This window comes from Astyanax mexicanus, chromosome 2 (genome assembly GCF_023375975.1).
Source record: "Astyanax mexicanus isolate ESR-SI-001 chromosome 2, AstMex3_surface, whole genome shotgun sequence".
Classification (NCBI taxonomy): Eukaryota; Metazoa; Chordata; class Actinopteri; order Characiformes; family Acestrorhamphidae; genus Astyanax; species Astyanax mexicanus.
In genome coordinates, this window is record NC_064409.1 from 51,841,826 (window position 1) to 51,858,962 (window position 17,137).

At 40.2% G+C, this 17,137-nt stretch overlaps 1 protein-coding gene across 1 annotated transcript in view; it reads left to right on the forward strand.

Moving 5' to 3' along the window:
• Positions 1-16,085, forward strand: part of LOC103023148 (PDZ domain-containing RING finger protein 4) — a 94,637-nt gene extending 78,552 nt beyond the window's left edge. Inside the window, exons 5-8 of the mRNA XM_049474527.1 lie at positions 3,129-3,191; positions 7,518-7,619; positions 9,438-9,566; positions 12,228-16,085. Of these exons, the coding sequence (XP_049330484.1) occupies positions 3,129-3,191; positions 7,518-7,619; positions 9,438-9,566; positions 12,228-13,721 (1,788 nt within the window). The 3' untranslated portion in view covers positions 13,722-16,085. The remainder of the gene's footprint in view (positions 1-3,128; positions 3,192-7,517; positions 7,620-9,437; positions 9,567-12,227) is intronic.
• The last annotated feature ends 1,052 nt before the right edge of the window (positions 16,086-17,137 follow it).

A 17,137-nucleotide genomic window follows, 5' to 3' on the forward strand; every position in this document is an offset into this window, starting at 1 on the left:
ATTAAATTCTTGGGTAGGGAAGGAGTCTGTTCTGCGTTTCCGTTGTTTCGACCAGTTTTCGTTGGACATGCGTAGTGAATTGTGGGCAAACAAGAGCTTCGAAGGATACATCAGTTGCTTCCTTCAATTCACTCAGAACATTGGCTGCATTTCTCAGCTGTATATGAAGGGTCATTTACTTTGGAACAGTCTTTAATGGCGTAGCAGCCGAAAAAAAAATGCTGCCCATCCAGGATGCAGCCTATATATAGACATAAGCACCCGTGTCTTACTTTAAAATGTTCAGAACAGTAAACATTAGTAAAAAAAAAACCGACATACGCCCACCTCTCTCCTGGCACCACAAAAAGTGACTGCTTCCAAAAATCATAGAGTGTATATGTTAGACAGATTTGGTCGAGGGGGTTCTTCTCCCACTTGTTGGCATCCAATCCAAAGCCACTCTCCTCCATTCTGCCAAACTTGCTCCCAGATTCATTTGAAGTTGCCTCAGAGCCGCAAGGTACTTGCAGCAGAGACTCCTGCTGAATATAGATATGCCAGCGCCAGTCAGTGGTTGCAGGCTTATTAAAATCTTCACTCCATAAAATTGAAGACTACAGATGCGTGGCCTGTGCTATCTGCCATATTATACGCTCCTCTTGATGTACTGCCTTTGCTCTCCGTTGTAAAACTGCGAAGGAGGATCACGGCAACAGCACTGTAATCCATTTTACGAGGAAAGGGGATTCGCATTGGAAGTGGTGGCAATTTTGCCGATTATTCAGCTGATACTATAATAAACATAATAATAAGAAAGTGATAACAGTCATAACGGTATAGAAATAGGGATGTACTGATGGTGCAGTGACTGTAGTCATTTCGTTGTACAATAAATCCTCGAGTCACAGCTCTGGGATGAGATAACTTATAACTGATAGTGTATCTAAATCATGCATCTACAGGAAACACAGAGTGCCATTATGGATGCAGTGCTTTAACAGATGAACAGAATGCATCTGTGGCATCTCCTACAGTGAGGCTATCTCTGTCAGTATGATCACACGCTGTGGCGGGTCATCATTCTAAAGCGCTGGGAATGATGTGTGGTGGTCTGGAGTGTGTAATGAAGATTGAAGACCCCAATTGTCGGTCATCTCTGGAGATGTGCCATGATTGGACAGAGTGAAACAAATAGGGCGAGACAAGAATTGATTGGCCATTGAAAGATGGGCTGCCCCCTTACTTACTGTCATTAATCTCAGAGGATCCTGTGAAACATGAGCTGGTCAAGATTTCACATTTCCATAGAATGTTAATAAGTACTAAAAGGGCCTGGGAATGTGAAGTTAAAGGAATATTTTAAAATATTGAGAGCCTCAGTGACTAAAACTAAATTTTTAGTATGTTTGAACTGAATGAATGTTTGAATGGATTTCTAAAGTTCTGAGTATTGACTTGAACAAGCAATAAAGAAGCTTTATTAAAACGGGACAGTCCAAAATCATGGTCAACAACAGTCGAAACCAAAGGACCAAAACGTATGGTAAAATAGCGGACAAACCAAGAAGAGTGAGACAGGCCAGGTTAAAACACAGCAAGAAAGTATTTAATCTGAGCTGGAAATACAACAAATACTTAGAAGAGTGTGTGTAAAGTAAAAGGGTATATATAGTGAGTGTTACAGGTAAATTCAATATTCAGGTGATTGTGGTACAGGATGTGTCCTGTGAGAGAAAGAATCAGTGATGGCAGCATGTGGTGCATTCTGGGTAATGAAGTCCAGAGCTGAGAGATCACTGGTAGACACAAGTGCAGGAGCAATAGAAGTGCCACCGGCACCAGGTGTGACACAGAACCATGACTGTAAGGTTTCTTCCAATTTTATTGTTCATAACTTGAAAGATCCATGTAGAAATTCTAAGTAAATCATTGCTAGGTTCTACAGGGTGCTAAAATGGATAAACAGGACTTTATATTTTTCTGTATGGCTGGAATTATGACTAAAAGACACATATTTCAGTATGCTTGATAGTAATTAATAGTGATAAATCATATATGATGAAAACTAACTAACTTTACCGAACTATAATATTAAAGTATCAGTGTTTATTTGGAACACAGCATACAGCATGGTTGGTGGGGATACTTCAGCACTGCAGTTAACCCCTAGTCCTTCATCAGTGGTCACAGGACCTTGCCCACAGGACACTGTTGGATGTTTGGTTTATTTCTGGTTTGTGGACTATTCTCAACCCCCAAATATAATATAGCTGCTCTGTGGTTTGCACACGATACTTGTACTCCATTAAGTGTCATCCCTAAGAAAACAATATCACAGATACAACCCATGCACATTTTAGTGGAATTAAGTTGCACACAGATGGGTACCAGTGTTTCAGGTGTGATATTACAATATGGTCATTTTTTATCGTGTATAAAATCGTTTAAATAAAATATGTCAATATTTACAATATACTTCCCAGCCTTAGCTTTCTAATGTGGCTGACTTAACATGCAAATGTGCAGATACATTTAAACTAAACAATAAATAAAATGATCATTCTTTAATTTCACATCAATTATTACATAACACAAAGCCAAAAACTGAAACACCTGTCATTTTAGTGTGGGAGGTTTCATGTCTAAATTGGAGCAGCCTGGTGGCCAATCATCATTAATTGCACATTGCACCAGTAAGAGCAGAGTGTGAAGTGTGGGTTATGGGTGACATATCAGAGTTTAAAAGAGGTTAAATTGTTGATGCACGTCTTGCTGGCGCATCTGTGACCAAGACAGCAAGTCTTTGTGATGTATCAAGAGCCACGGTATCCAGGGTAATGTCAGCATACCACCAAAAAGGACCAACCACATCCAACAGGATTAACTGTGGGCGCTGTAAGAGGAAGCTGTCTGAAAGGGATGTTCGGGTGCTAACACGGATTGTATTCAAAAAACATAAAACCACGGCTGCCCAAATCACGACAGAATTCAATGTGCACCACAACTCTCCTGTTTCCACCAGAACTGATCATCAGGACAATAAATTATTGTGGTTTAAAAACAGGTGTTTCAGTTTCACTGTCCTGTATATGAACTGCATTTGTATTATTTTTTTCAATTATGCAACCTTGCTCTTTCCCCCCCAGATTGGACCAAACAGCATCGCAGCACGAGATGGCCGAATTCGGGAAGGGGACCGTATTTTGCAGGTAACTTTATTTCTCAGCATGCCAGCCTCATTAGACACCCATGAGGAGCTCTTTATGCCAGCAGAGCCGTCATTGTCTCACAGTCAGAGGCCTCTTTCATTTTTAATGGCTGCACATTAAGCCTGAGTGTAACCCCCCTCAGTGCTTCCCTGGCTGTTACAGTGTAGGAGTCAGCAGTGGCAGCCCGCAGGGGGAGCACACACTTTTACATCCTGGATTAGTGGGGTCTTGAGAGGGAGAGAGAGAGAGAGAGAGAGAGAGAGAGAGAGAGAGAGAGAGAAAGAAAGAGGGGGAGAAAGAGAGAAAAGGGGGGAGAGAGAGAGGGAGAGCATGCTTTTACCCCTGATAGATCTCCAAAGCAGGGAGGGGGTCTCTGCAGAACCATTACGTCGGACCCATGTTGTGGTGGTGCAAATAGTGTCTGATTGTGTGTGTGTGTGTGTGTGTGTGTTTGTCCATGCACTGATGGGTCCTCCAGGGCAGCACGGGGGTCTCCTTGGCATCATTAGCCTGGAGCAGTGTTGCTGCGCTGGTCACATGGAGAAGCTGATGTGTCCTTGTGGAGCATTTAAGCGTGGGCTATTATAGCCTCTCAAAAGCTTCTGTACTTTTTTTTTTTCTGTACGGTATTTTTGCCTACAATCACACCTTCTCTAAAGCACTTCTTAATCCGCTTTTTCGCTGACAAAGGGAATTGCAAGCAGCTATCGGCTATTTAAGACGTATTATATAGTGGCTATAACCGCGTTTAGTGTTCAAATCAAATCAAACGTATCGCTAAGAGTCCTGTAAACAACACAGGCAATCCATACACAGTATTGTGTTGCTCTCTGAAGGATGTAGTGTAACATCATAAAAAATCAAACAAATCCTGCCAAACAGTCCTGCCATCGGCCTTTCTTTCTAAACTAACACTTATTTTCTGCATGAAAAAATTAAGAGACCACTTCAGTTTCTGAATCAGTTTCTCTGATTTTGCTATTTATAGGTATATGTTTGAGTAAAATTAACATTGTTGTTTTATTCTATAAACTACGAACATTTCTCCCAAATTCCAAATAAAAATATTGTCATTTAGAGCAATTATTTGCAGAAAATGAGAAATGGCTGAAATAACAAAAAAGATGCAGAGCTTTCAGACCCCAAGTAATGCAAAGAAAACAGGTTTAAAAAGTTCAATATAAATATATTCAATCAATATATCAATCAATATGCATTTTGGCATGATCTCCTCCACCAGTCTTATACACTGCTTTTGGATAACTTTATTCCACTTCTGGTGCAAAACTTCTTGCAGTTCAGTTTGGTTTGATGGCTTCTTATCATCCATTTTCCTCTTGATTATATTCCAGAGGTTTTCAATTTGGTAAAATCAAAGAAACTCATCATTTTTAAATGGTCTTTTATTTTTTTCCAGAGCTGTATAGATGTTTAAACCTTCTGTACTTGATGTGTTCAGCACCTACTCACACGTATAACTCTTAACCTGTATCTACTTTTGCTATAGCGCCACAATATCTTTTTGTACAGTTGTTTTGGTTCTGTTATTTGTTTATGCTGTCCAAGTCGACCAGAGGAGGATGAGTTCCTCATACTGAGTCTTAGTTCCTGCCAAGATGTCTTCCTCTTATTATGAGGAGTTTTTTCTTGCAACAGAACTTTTGACTGGTTCTGTGTAGAACAAAAAGTTTGTTAATAAGTAATTGATGTAATTGATGTTACCTGAAACAGACGACCAGACTCATTCTAGATCATATTGAAGCTGAGACAGACCAGTACTGATGATTTATGACTCGAGTACTACAACATCATTGTTTAGATCTAAGAGATAAAAACAGCTTAAACAAAGCAGTGTTCTCAAGTCTCACGCTTTGAGCGTGTGACACACGCATCTCAGCGAGTTCACACGCTCACACGCCACACATGGTATTTCTCACGCTTGCCAATCCATCGGCTGCATATAATAATGTACTTTCGTTGAAAGTCATAATATAGGTCGCTCTGTTGTTAGGCAGACCTAGTCAAAGGGGGTGGAGTTTCAGCCAGAGTGTCAGGCGCGAAGAGCTGTCCGATTCGAAAGTTCTGAAACACAAATCGGTGAACAACTTAAGGAACACCCTTCACCCCCCCCCCAATGAGAGCCCTGAACAAAGTGATGTAACAAATTATGAAGACAATTTCTGATACATAACACCAAACACAACCTATAAAACCATGAATGTTCTTTAGGGTACAAAATAACAGACAGTAAAAATGCAGTCTACGGGTCATTTAACCATTACTTGAGAAAGGAGAGCAACTGCAGGAAGCTGTTCTCCTTGTCCAGTCATGACCAAGCTTGTTATGACATCCGTAGAAAAGCTCAAGCCTCCACTAATTGTCTCTAGGACAGTGTGTGTGTGTGTGTGTAAGTGTGTGTCAGGCTAGTCTGTGTGGGTGGATAGACATGCTTAAAGAAACGTGTATGTAGGTATGAGTGTGTGTTTCTCTCAGTAAATGCATACCTGGTTGTGTGTGTGTGTGTGTGTGTGTGTGTGTGTACGACACTGATTGGTGTGGTGCAGGTTTGCAGGGCAGATACTGTTATCCCTGCAGTGACGGCATTATTACTCATCTCCACAAAAAGACGGACGCTGGCTGTCACAGGCCATTTAATTGTGTGGCTGGCTGAACACAAACACTCTGTCACATGAGAATTTCCCTTTATAAATAAGGAGCAAACATCAACCCCTGAATGTGGATGTTAGCTCTCACCTGCTGGGAAAAGTGTGAACGAGAGTGCTGACCACCATCCCTCTCTTTCCAGATTGTTTATCGGCCAGCTCGTGGTTCATTATTGCAGTATAAATGTCCTGTTTAATCTGATTAATACGGCTCTTATACTACTTTTACAGCTTGAGATCAATTTAAAACATGATCTAAAAAAAACAAATGTCTGCAGTATAAAGCTCTGTATAAATCAATGTATATGTTTTTCTCCTGTAAATGTTCAGCTAGGATATGATTGGTATACAAAATCTGACTCTTTAGTTTTACAATTATTTGCAGACATCACTTTGTTTGACTAGCTCATGAGCTCTAACTAAAGGAAATTTCTGGGAATTCTTCAGGAAAATGCTGTCAATATACAGAGGGTATCTCCCGTGACTTCTGGGAGAGGTGGGATGTCTGTGAGTAGCTTTCCAGTTAGCACTGTGCAATATGAACACCTAAATAATCATAAACTTGATAGCTATATATTTTGTCCCAGAAATTATTGCGATAATCAATAGTGTAATTTTGAGACAATTTAATGTCACTGATATAATGATAATAGAATATCATAACAAAAAAGAAAGTATACCCTTTTAAAGGAAACAACATTTTAATAATCATGAAAATATATTTTTGCAGTCCACACTTTGTGTATGGAGTCTCAGTTATTGAAGCATTGGTCTGTTGTTTCTTGTTAAAATACTCTTCGATATATATGTGTACAAACATACAAATAAACACAGTAGACAATATCATGATATCAAATATTATTATGAGGTCCTGAGATGCCACTTATTGTGGCAAGGAAAAATCCCTTACATTAAGAGGAAGAAACCTTCCTCATTCAGAGGAACCCATTCCCCTCGGGTCGACCCAATCAGTACAAAACAATAACAAACAAATACCAGAACAAAACAACAGTACAAAGAGATAATGTAATGTTTAGAGCTATAGCTAATGTAACAGGTACCAATTTATGACACAGCGGGCGGTGGAGAGCCAGACTGGGCAACATCAGAAACAGGGCATCTCCATACATGTAGAAGAGATAGATAAAGAACACAGAAATTCGTTGTAGATCTGAGTGTTGTAGATCTGAATAAAACAGCCTAACTGAAGGGGGAGAGCCAGAAGGTAACATAGACACAAAAAGCCGTCTCATGAGGTAACACTCCACGATCATTTTACATACATGCTATCCCATCTCATTTAAGTTTGGCATGTATTACTTAATATTAAATGGAATTACGTATGTGGGTTCAGACAGAGAAATAGGAAAATGGGCAAAAGAACACAGCATAGCTAAAAGCAGTAGTTGCAGTTGTTTTGTATGTTATTTAATCCAAATAAGTATGTTTCAGACACTGAGTACATCTGAGCTAATAGACTATTCTTGAAGACTGAAGGAAATTGTGTAAATTGGGTTCTTTTTGCTTTAATAAAAACTCAAAACATTAGTCAACATTCAGTACTCTGCAGGTATATGGTCTTGAAAAGCTTTGTTTTCTTTGTTTGGTTTGGTCTCTACAGGTCAGACCTAGCAATGCTCACTGTGCTCTCTTTCCTCCTCAGATCAATGGGCAGGATGTGCAGGACAGACAGGAGGCAGTGGCTGTGCTCTCCAGTGAAGAATGCAGAAACATTGTACTGCTTGTAGCAAGGCCAGAGATTCAGGTAAGACGACTAATATATTCACTCCTTTGCCTGCACCCACAGTGGAATCTCTCTCTCTGCCTACAGTGAAATAATACCACAGTACCAGCATGAACGCAAGAATACACACACCATCATATGGCATGCTGTAATATAATAGCCACACTTAAAGCACAGGCTTCTTGAAGGTGTTCCCCACCGGCACTCAGCAGAGCATAAAGAAGGCTTGGCATTTTCTTTGATTTATAGAGGCGGTCGTTGCGATTTCGCCCAGTAAACATGCCTGAGGTGTAGGATGTGCCCTGCCCTCTCCTCATGCTGATGTCCAACACATTCACCCAGTCGTGTTTTATTTTCACGCGCTGCCGCTGTAATTGACTTCCAGCCGTCACCCATAAAAACTAATAGCATACTAATACCACCCCAGTTCAAGCCTCAGACCAAGCTGAACGGTCATTACAGGCCGGAGCTCGTACAACTATTAATGGACCCTCTTCTCTCTCTCTCGCTGTAATTAAATACATTTCTGATAGTAAATTTTAAACCATAAATATGGATTATGCTTTATGGACATTAAACAGGCAGAGAGCTGATGTAAGAAATGACAGGAGAGGGTCAGCAGGCCGCTGTGCTGCGTATTGACCATTCAGTACTTGAGCCTGCTTCATTAAATACTTTGCACACAGTACGTTGCACCCAGCACTGTAACATTAAAAAGAAGTCAGTGCTGTTCATTGAAACTATGTTCCACTTTGTTGGAAAAAGGAAGGCCAAAAGATGGTGGTTAAAAAGACATTTACTGTATATGAGGGCTGTATGTGATTTCCTACATAAATATGGTTGACAATAATAATTAAAAATATTTTTTTTAACTGGTTTAAAAGACGTTTATTTGAAAAAAATATTTGTATTTATCTATATGGGCATAGATTTGGTTACAGTTAAAAGTGATGGTTTAAATGGTTAAAAAAACGTCTACAAAATGTAAGGACACAGACTGAAATCAGGTGCTTGCAGTAAAAAAAGTAGATGAGGCTTTTTTTTTACAATGGGCAAAAAATTAGACTGTAGCTGTAATAGAGGCGATGGTCAAAACCCAAAAGAAAGAGTAATCACAAAAAAAAAAAACATGAACCAAAAATATAGCCCAAATGACAGAAAACACTGTATAAACTGAACAAAAGTGCTAGCCAAAAATCAAAGTCAAACAAGACTAAAAATACACAGAAGTACACAGTAACTTTACTTTGCAACACTTCACAATAAACAATACATACAATACAAGCAAGCAGTTTATATACACATGGAAATTAACGACAGTTAAAAACAATTTTAGAATTCTGGGAATGATGAGCGTGAGAAAGAGATACTATTGGCTCAGAACTTGTGATATTGTTGGATGCATGCTGGGAATTGTAGTTCTGCAGAGAAGCATTTCCATTGACAGGAAGAGAAATAAGTTTGGGACTACAATGTCAGTTTTAGGCATGACACTGACACATGACAGTGGTTCACTTTTTTAACCACTGGAATAAGATGTATTTTCACCTTTCACATTCAACCAAAATGGAACATAGTTTTTTATGTCTTTATGTTGCAGTGCTTGGTGAAATTAATCGGCTGTAGAACAGACTAATGTATTTTGGAAAAATCATACTTTTATCTGTATTTGTTCAATTGGATTTAATTTTATGTATTATCATTTTGTTTTACATTTTATAGTTCACAAATGATAACCAGCTTTATTCTGTACTGCCTGGTCAAGGCTCGGCTGGGTTTGTTCTACATTTATACTTTGTTTGTACACTGCAGTAAATCTCTCTCAATCTCTATCTACAGCTGGATGATGCAGCCTGGCTGGATGACGAGCACAGTGAATTTTTGGAAGAACTTAAAATGGAGATGCTTGAAGAACAGAGGAGAGAGGAGGAGGAGATGGAGAGAGCAGCCAGAGAAGAGGAAGAGCAGGTGGGTGGCAGAACACAAAAGAGCAGTGAGCGGAAGCATGAACTGAAGCTCATGTTCTTGTGGGTGTTACAGCATATAGGATATTTTGGATATCTGGGATATCCAAAATATCATATCGTTATACTTCACAGAAGCGCACTACATGACATACATGGTTGATTTCTTTAGAATAGAATAGAGATTTTTAATAATTATATTGTAGGTAGACGGGTGTTAATATTAGTGCATCACGGGCTCTGTTCATGTAGCTTGCCATCAGCTGCCGGAGCCCTAAGAGAGCACAATTGGCCTTGCTCTCTCTGGGTGGATAGATGGTGCTCACTCCCCAGAACACTCCAAAGAATGATGTTGATCAGCCCCAAGCGTCTGTAAGTCGCTGCGCTTTCCTCCATGTGCGCTACTCAGCAATGCTGCATCAACAGAAGTTTGAAAAGAGGCGGTGGCTGACTTCACATGTGTTGGAGGAGGCATGTGCTAGTCTTCACCCTCCTGGTGTGTTGGGGCATCACTAGTGATAGGGTGAGTCTTAATAAGTGGGTTGGGTAATTGGCCGTGTAAATTGGGGAGAAAATGGGATAAAAATTTGAAAAATATTAGTGCATCACATATAATGCCACAAATCTCCATACAACACCTTGTTCCAGTTGTTCCAGTTGTTTGGTTCATAGCTATTTTATAGTGCTTTCATTTTATCAAACACAAACACTGGGTGTGTAACCTTTGTTGGTTCTCTTGTGGTTTCTGGACTGTAGCAAAGACTCTGTTCACACTGAGTGAACAAACGCATTAACAAACATCATGGGGATCTAATCATTGGTGGTGAATGGCATACAATTATTATTATTATTATTATTATTATTATTATTATTATTATTATTATTATTATTATTACATGATTAATGTAATGTGAACAACATTTCTTGCTGTGGAAAATAGTACAAAAGTGTACGTTTCACAAAATGTTCCTTCAATGGAAAATAGGCCAAAGAATGTGATGGCTGAGAGTGCAGCTCTCTCAAAACAGCTTGTGAAGATCAAAAAGATCCTGTCTTTTCAGGGCTGTTCTTGTCTCCAGGTTAGCTTTTAAACTCAACTTATATAAACTTATATAAACTTATAACTTATATAAAGATACAGATATTAATGTAGGACAGTTTCTTTCGTCTTTTTCAGAGAAAGCTACAATACAGTGATTTATCAACTTATATGAGAGCAAAGGACTTACTTGGCTACCACTGTTTTAATAGAGGATTAAATAGAAGCCAAGATTGTTTATGCACAGCTAGCTGCAAAATTTACACTGAAGCACTGTTTGATCCCTTATTCTTCCAACTTCAACTGAAGATGATGTTTCTTTACCCACAACTGAGATTGCCAATGCTGGATATATTACTACTAACTCCAGTTCCACCTTAATGCACCACACAGACCACAGTTGCCTGCTGAGGAATTGTGCCCTTGGCATCCAATGCTTGATTCTCAATTAAGGTACTGCACTGCTGGATTCCAGTTGCTGGCAGATCTTAGTTTTAGAAAAGCCATGGCTGCTGAGGGGGTGCTGCAGGCCATCCCTAAATATGTGCTCCACTTGTATGGGTGCTGTTTCTCCAGAATCTTTTTTATACCAAGTCAGAATTATAGACCCTGAACAAGTCTTGTCTCTGTACCAGCATATGTTCTTTCTGTCCCTTACTTTTCTTTTCTACCTAGTCTACCTAGTCAACCCAAATGCCATTAATTGAGCTTCCCCCACATGTAGTCACCATAACCTTTATCAACCTGACTTAGAATAAGTTCAAGCTGAATCTGTTGTCAGTCTTCTTGGAAAACAAAAACTCTCCATTGGTTCATTTTAGAAAATAGGCTGGTCACACCAGTCCATTTTAGCAAAGCAATTTTGTTGTCAGGTCTGTCATGTTCACACGGTTGAGTCACTATTGGAGCTTCTGCCACAGATCCAATTCTGGCAACAGTCCTAAGCCCAGTCTCAGACCTGATTCCTGACTCATTATTTAATTACACCCAGTCCCTTATTTAGCTTGCCGCTGCCACTTCAGCCAGTGAACTAATCCTTGTCATGGATTCTGCTCTCGATTCTGTCCAATTCTTTCTCACTATTCCTGTCACTGCTTCTCACTGGAATCCTGGAACCTCTTCATGCTTCCTGCTTAGAAATTTTTCATACAACACAGTTTCTTGTGGTGGTGTGTGACTTGCAGGTATTGTCTAGTAATCTGGGTTCCTCAAATTGCACTCTGGGTATTTTCTTTCTCAGCATTTACATCCAGTCCCCACCATAGTCCCTGCTTGTCCTAACTCTGCCCTGCCTGTACCTGTTACACTTGGGTCTTATTTGGTTCACCAGTATATAAAGCTCATGTTCAGATTTGTGTTTTTCACTGTAGCATTCCTTTTGTTAGTTTTTTGTGAGTTTACATAGTATGTATCTAAGTATCTATGTATCGAAGTAATGAACAATAGATGTGCATAATGTGTGATGTATTTTCCCAGGTTCTGTTGTCAATTCAATGAGATTCTCAAAAGCACAGTTAAAAAAGACTTTTAACCTATACATGGTTGTTACATATGTTAGATGATAAGAAATATTATTAAAATAGATACATTTGCAGAGTCTAACTAAGAATATTCTTCTCTCATCAGGCCAAGAAGAAAGAGCAGGAGGATATAATGGCTGGGAGTCCGTCTTGCTCCTTTAGTCAAGAGAGGAACTGTGTTGCTGGAGCTCAACACCACCACTTGTCCGATGGTTCTGAGCACAACGTTTTGGCCCAAATCCAGAAAAGACTGTCCCAGTGTTTACGGCAGCGGCGGGATGTGGCGGGCCAGAGCCGTGACGCCCAAGGATTAGCTAGATGCTCGGGGGAAGGACTTGAGGATGAGGAAACTGAAGGTGATCGATACCAGCAACTGCTAGAGCTGAAATGCCAGATTCGCAACAGCGGTGAATATGACTTGTTCTACAGTCGCAGCAGTACTATCGAGTGTAGCCTGACGGAGCAGAGCGGTGGAGTGGAACGCGAGCTGCGTCTTCTCAATGAGGAGCTGCGCAGCATCGAGCTGGAATGCCAGAGCATCATGCAGGCGCATCAGCTGCGGAAGAAGGACCAGCGGCAGCCACTTCCGGCCAAAGAGCAGCTGCAGCGAAGTCCTCGACGTGGGCACGGGCAGCATCAAGGAAGCAAGCTGGCCGATATCAATGAGCACCCAGAGAAATCAGACAAAGACAGCTCGAGTGCTTATAATACGGCGGAAAGCTCACGTAGCACACCTCTAGCTATGGACCGCTCTCCAGAGCATTCTCTTCAGAGGATGGTCAGCTTAACCAATCAGAAGAACCTGAAGAGCAGTCTAAGTAGTTTGATTACAGGTCGTGGCTCACCCCCTAGCCATGCCATAAGGAGGGCTCCGAGTGGCAGTCCTGATCATAGTAACCCCTCAGAGTCGGAGCAGACGCCCCCAGCAGAGGAAGAAAGCTCCCCTAGGAAAGGGAAGGTGCTAGGCTCAAGGATTCCCTACCTCTCCCAACGCCATCAGCAAGCAGACGTTCCAGCTCATGCCAGGCACTACCAGAGCTACATGCAGCTGGTCCAGCAGCGCTCGGCCGTGGAATACGGCCAGAGCCAGCTCAGCCTGCTAGCAGCTGGTGGTCCACAGGTTTCCAGACCTTCTGAGCCCAAGCTGGAGTGGAAGGTGAAGGTTAGAAGTGACGGGACACGATATATCACCAAGCGGCCGGTCCGGGACAGGCTTCTGCGAGAGCGGGCGCTCAAGATCAAGGAGGAGCGCAGCAGTGGGATGACGACGGACGATGATGCCATGAGCGAGATGAAGATGGGCCGCTACTGGAGCAAAGAGGAGCGCAAGCAGCAGCTGCTGAGAGCCAAAGAGCAGCGGCGGCGGCGGGAACTGATGCAGCGCTGCCGACTGGAGAGCCTGAAAGAGAGTCCGCAAAGCAGCGGGGAGGGCAACAAAGAGGTCAGCATCATCGAGCTCAGCCACCGCAAGATGATGAAAAAGCGCAACAAGAAGATCCTGGACAACTGGATGACCATCCAGGAGTTGATGACGCACGGAGCGAAAGCGCCAGAAGGGGCCAAAGTTCACAACGCCTTCCTTTCTGTTACAACTGTATAGAGAGCCACTCAACTCATACTCAAACTCTACCCCATGTGGTACGATCTACTTTTGCCTCGTTCAATGTGGCGATTTTTATGAAAGGGAAAAAAAAAAAGAATATTTTTCTCACTTTGTTATTAATGAACATTTTGTAAGCAGTTTATCAACAGATGCATCACATTTCTAATGGGAATCATTTTTTTCCACAGATTTTGAGTAAACTTTTTCCATGTCACCTTCTCAGTGCAAAACTGTCAAGTGCAAAAATTCCAAAGCGGTTGTTTGGTTTTAGTTTTCAGTTCCTCACTCTTCCTTAAATCCTTACAAAGCACTGTAGCCTGTTCATTTGTGTTTGTGTTTCTGTTGTACTGAATGTAGTTCTTTTCTTTTCATTTTAATCCTTGCTGGTTTCATTTCTCAGTTTATTGGTTCTTGAATGGAAACTCATTTTTTGATTCATCTCAAGCCAGTTTAAACATACAACTAAATTCTGTGGAAAACTTTACTGCCTCAGTCTTAAACGTGATAAGATTTTTGTGGGATTTTTTCATGAATGGACAAAAAAAAAAAAAAACAGGAGTGTGACCAATCTTGTAACAACACAATCACCAGCAACTGGCCTATGGCAGCAAACAGGCATATGGCAGATATTTTAGGGACTGATACAGTATTTTTCTGAGTGTATTTCAGTAATGAAGCTGCACCATTAGGGGTGGTGTTCCTCATTTTCAGCAGTCCAAATGGTCTTCTAAACGGCAATGTTTCCCTTGCTCTAATGCTACTGAATAAATTAATCATTGGCTTGATGGGCTGAGAGAGGTTTCGCGTTCTGTAACTGTAACAACATGGCCATGAGGTTTATGAGTTTGAATCCTGGGTCATGTTGCTTCGCCATCAGCAGCCGGAGCCTGAGAGAGCACAATTGGCCACATTTCCTCTGGGTGGGTTGACTTTTGATTCCTCTCCTCATTACTCCCACTGTGATTCTACCGGGAACAGTCATCTGTTGGCTGATGTATCAGAGCTGGAGATCCAGTGCTTTCCTATGAGTGTGTGCTGCTGCACCAGAGACAGGTGGAAAGAAGGTGATGGTTGACTTCACATGTATCGGAGGAGGCAAATGATATAGGGGGGTTCATTGGCTAAATTAAATTGGGGAGAAAATTTGGTAAAATAACTTTAGGATTAGAGTCTGGGAAATGTTACTGGATAAAAACATTGGAAAAGGTTGAATATGTCTCAGTATGTCTTGACTACGTCTACAGTTACCACAAAAACACTATTACAGTGTTAACAGTGTGCCTTCAGTGGGCCAGTCAGTGCTTAAACTTCATTTTTAAAGATACACATTACAACTTTTTATTATTTTTAAATCATAAAACATGTCAGTTCTCAGTTCCTAGTGCAGAAAAGTGCAAAAATTTTAAACACACAAATTTTAATTCACTTGGTATGAAACAGGAAAATAGGAAATGAACACAAATACTGAATATCACAATACTATGGCACTTTCTATTGCAATGGCATTAATTTACCCAGCCATTGCAGACTTTTAAGGCTAGAAATACACTTACTCTCCTGCATCTGTTTGATATGTCAGTTGTACGCGTCCAAAACATATGACACAAAATGTACACAAGGTGCAGTACACAGGAAAATGCAGGGGGATGCATTCTTCCTGCTGAAGCAAGTGGAGGCCTCTAGTGGAATCCTCCAGTAATAAACTGTTACATTCTCAATGCAGCTAGCTGTTTACGTGGACCTACAAGTTTATCTCTAGCCTTTAGTCTAATCAGTTTCCCATGTCATTTTGATGCAGAGGTGAACAAATAATACTGCATAGTCACATTTACACAGAGTTTATGACACTAATCAGGCTTCTTACCAATTACATATTGGGTTTTACCTTGAAAAATGAGCCTTTCTCTGAAGTCTCAGCTCTAGAAAGGTATGCTAAAGGTAACTCTAAATCCTGTGTATGCATAATAAATACTCTAAACATGTCATCATGTTTTCTCAAACTGCTACCTAGCACTGTTGGTTCATGGCGATTAAACCTAACAGTTACACCTTTTCAGGGGAAAAAGTACAGTCTTCATTCTTTATTTGTTAAATTGTCATACTCGTTTTGTCACATTCCTTTCAGACTAAAATTCAAAAGGCCACAAGAGAACCCTCGTCTTCTCCAATTACAAATACGACCAAACATCATGTTTTGTATTTCCTTTGCAGTAAGAAACTGTAGATTTGAACTGTAAATTCTGTACTTGTACTGATTAAATGTTAGTTGTCCTATTTCAAGTAATATGTAGTAGGCTTTCCTGGCCAGGTGAATGTGTGGTCATTGTGATACTTTGACATTGAAATAAACTGTTGTTTTTTTCTATAAAGAAGCTTGTGCCTTTCAATGTGCAGACTTTATTTTTTTTCCATCTGAACCCATAAGAGCCCAGACCCAGTTCTGAATTATTTGATATACTAAATATACAAAATAAAAATAATGCAAAATCCAGTATTGTATCAGTTAAATGAACTGAGCAGCCATACTGTGAACATGAAGAGAGAACATGACTGTAAATATTTCAAGCTGTGTTGTTAGATTGTTTAAAAATAATCAGACTCATCAAAACAGAATCCTTTGATTAATTGTGATTAATCACACTTTTTTCTCCTTAAGACTAAGCTTTTAATAATGTGTATTTTAACGTAAATAAAAAAACAGTGTTGGATTGGCAAAACTAAATCATATTTATGTTAATAGTGTCAATCACTTAACACATTATTAAATATTCTGTGATTTAATCATAATTAATCTTAATGTTTTTTTTTTACTGGTATGTCCCTGCAATGTTAATTTGTTTTGTAACAGGTGGCACAGCAGGTTCAGAACCTTTACGTATTTTAATATTTTGTTTTAGAAATCATACATACAGAAGGTAACTAAAACGTAAAACATGTAATTAAAACTGTTAAAATGTTCAGAACAGACCTCTTGAAGCGCAAAACACACATTTAAAATGAGCTAGTTTTATCGTATGTACTGACCCAGCACTCCTACATTCTGTAAATAAGATTAGATGAACACGCTATAACCACAACTGTCACAAACCATCCTGTGATGATCTCAGGATGTTCAGTATATTTCACTAAGAGACTGTAAATGAGTTGAACTAAAAGCGATGAAGTGCTGTAAGGAACTTTCCACAGCTTTTAAAGTGTCTGTGACATTCACATCACCGGGGGCTTTTTTGGGGTTAAATTCTAATGAACACGTTCGGCCCAAATCCCTTGGCTTAATTGAATCTTTTCCAATAATAGAGTAGGAAATTCTTATCCAGATACGCTGAGTTACAATTATGAATCCTCTTTGGAAGCGTGTCGTTTGGGTCACTTTCTCATCAGCATGTTAAATGAGGCTTTAATCAAACAAACAC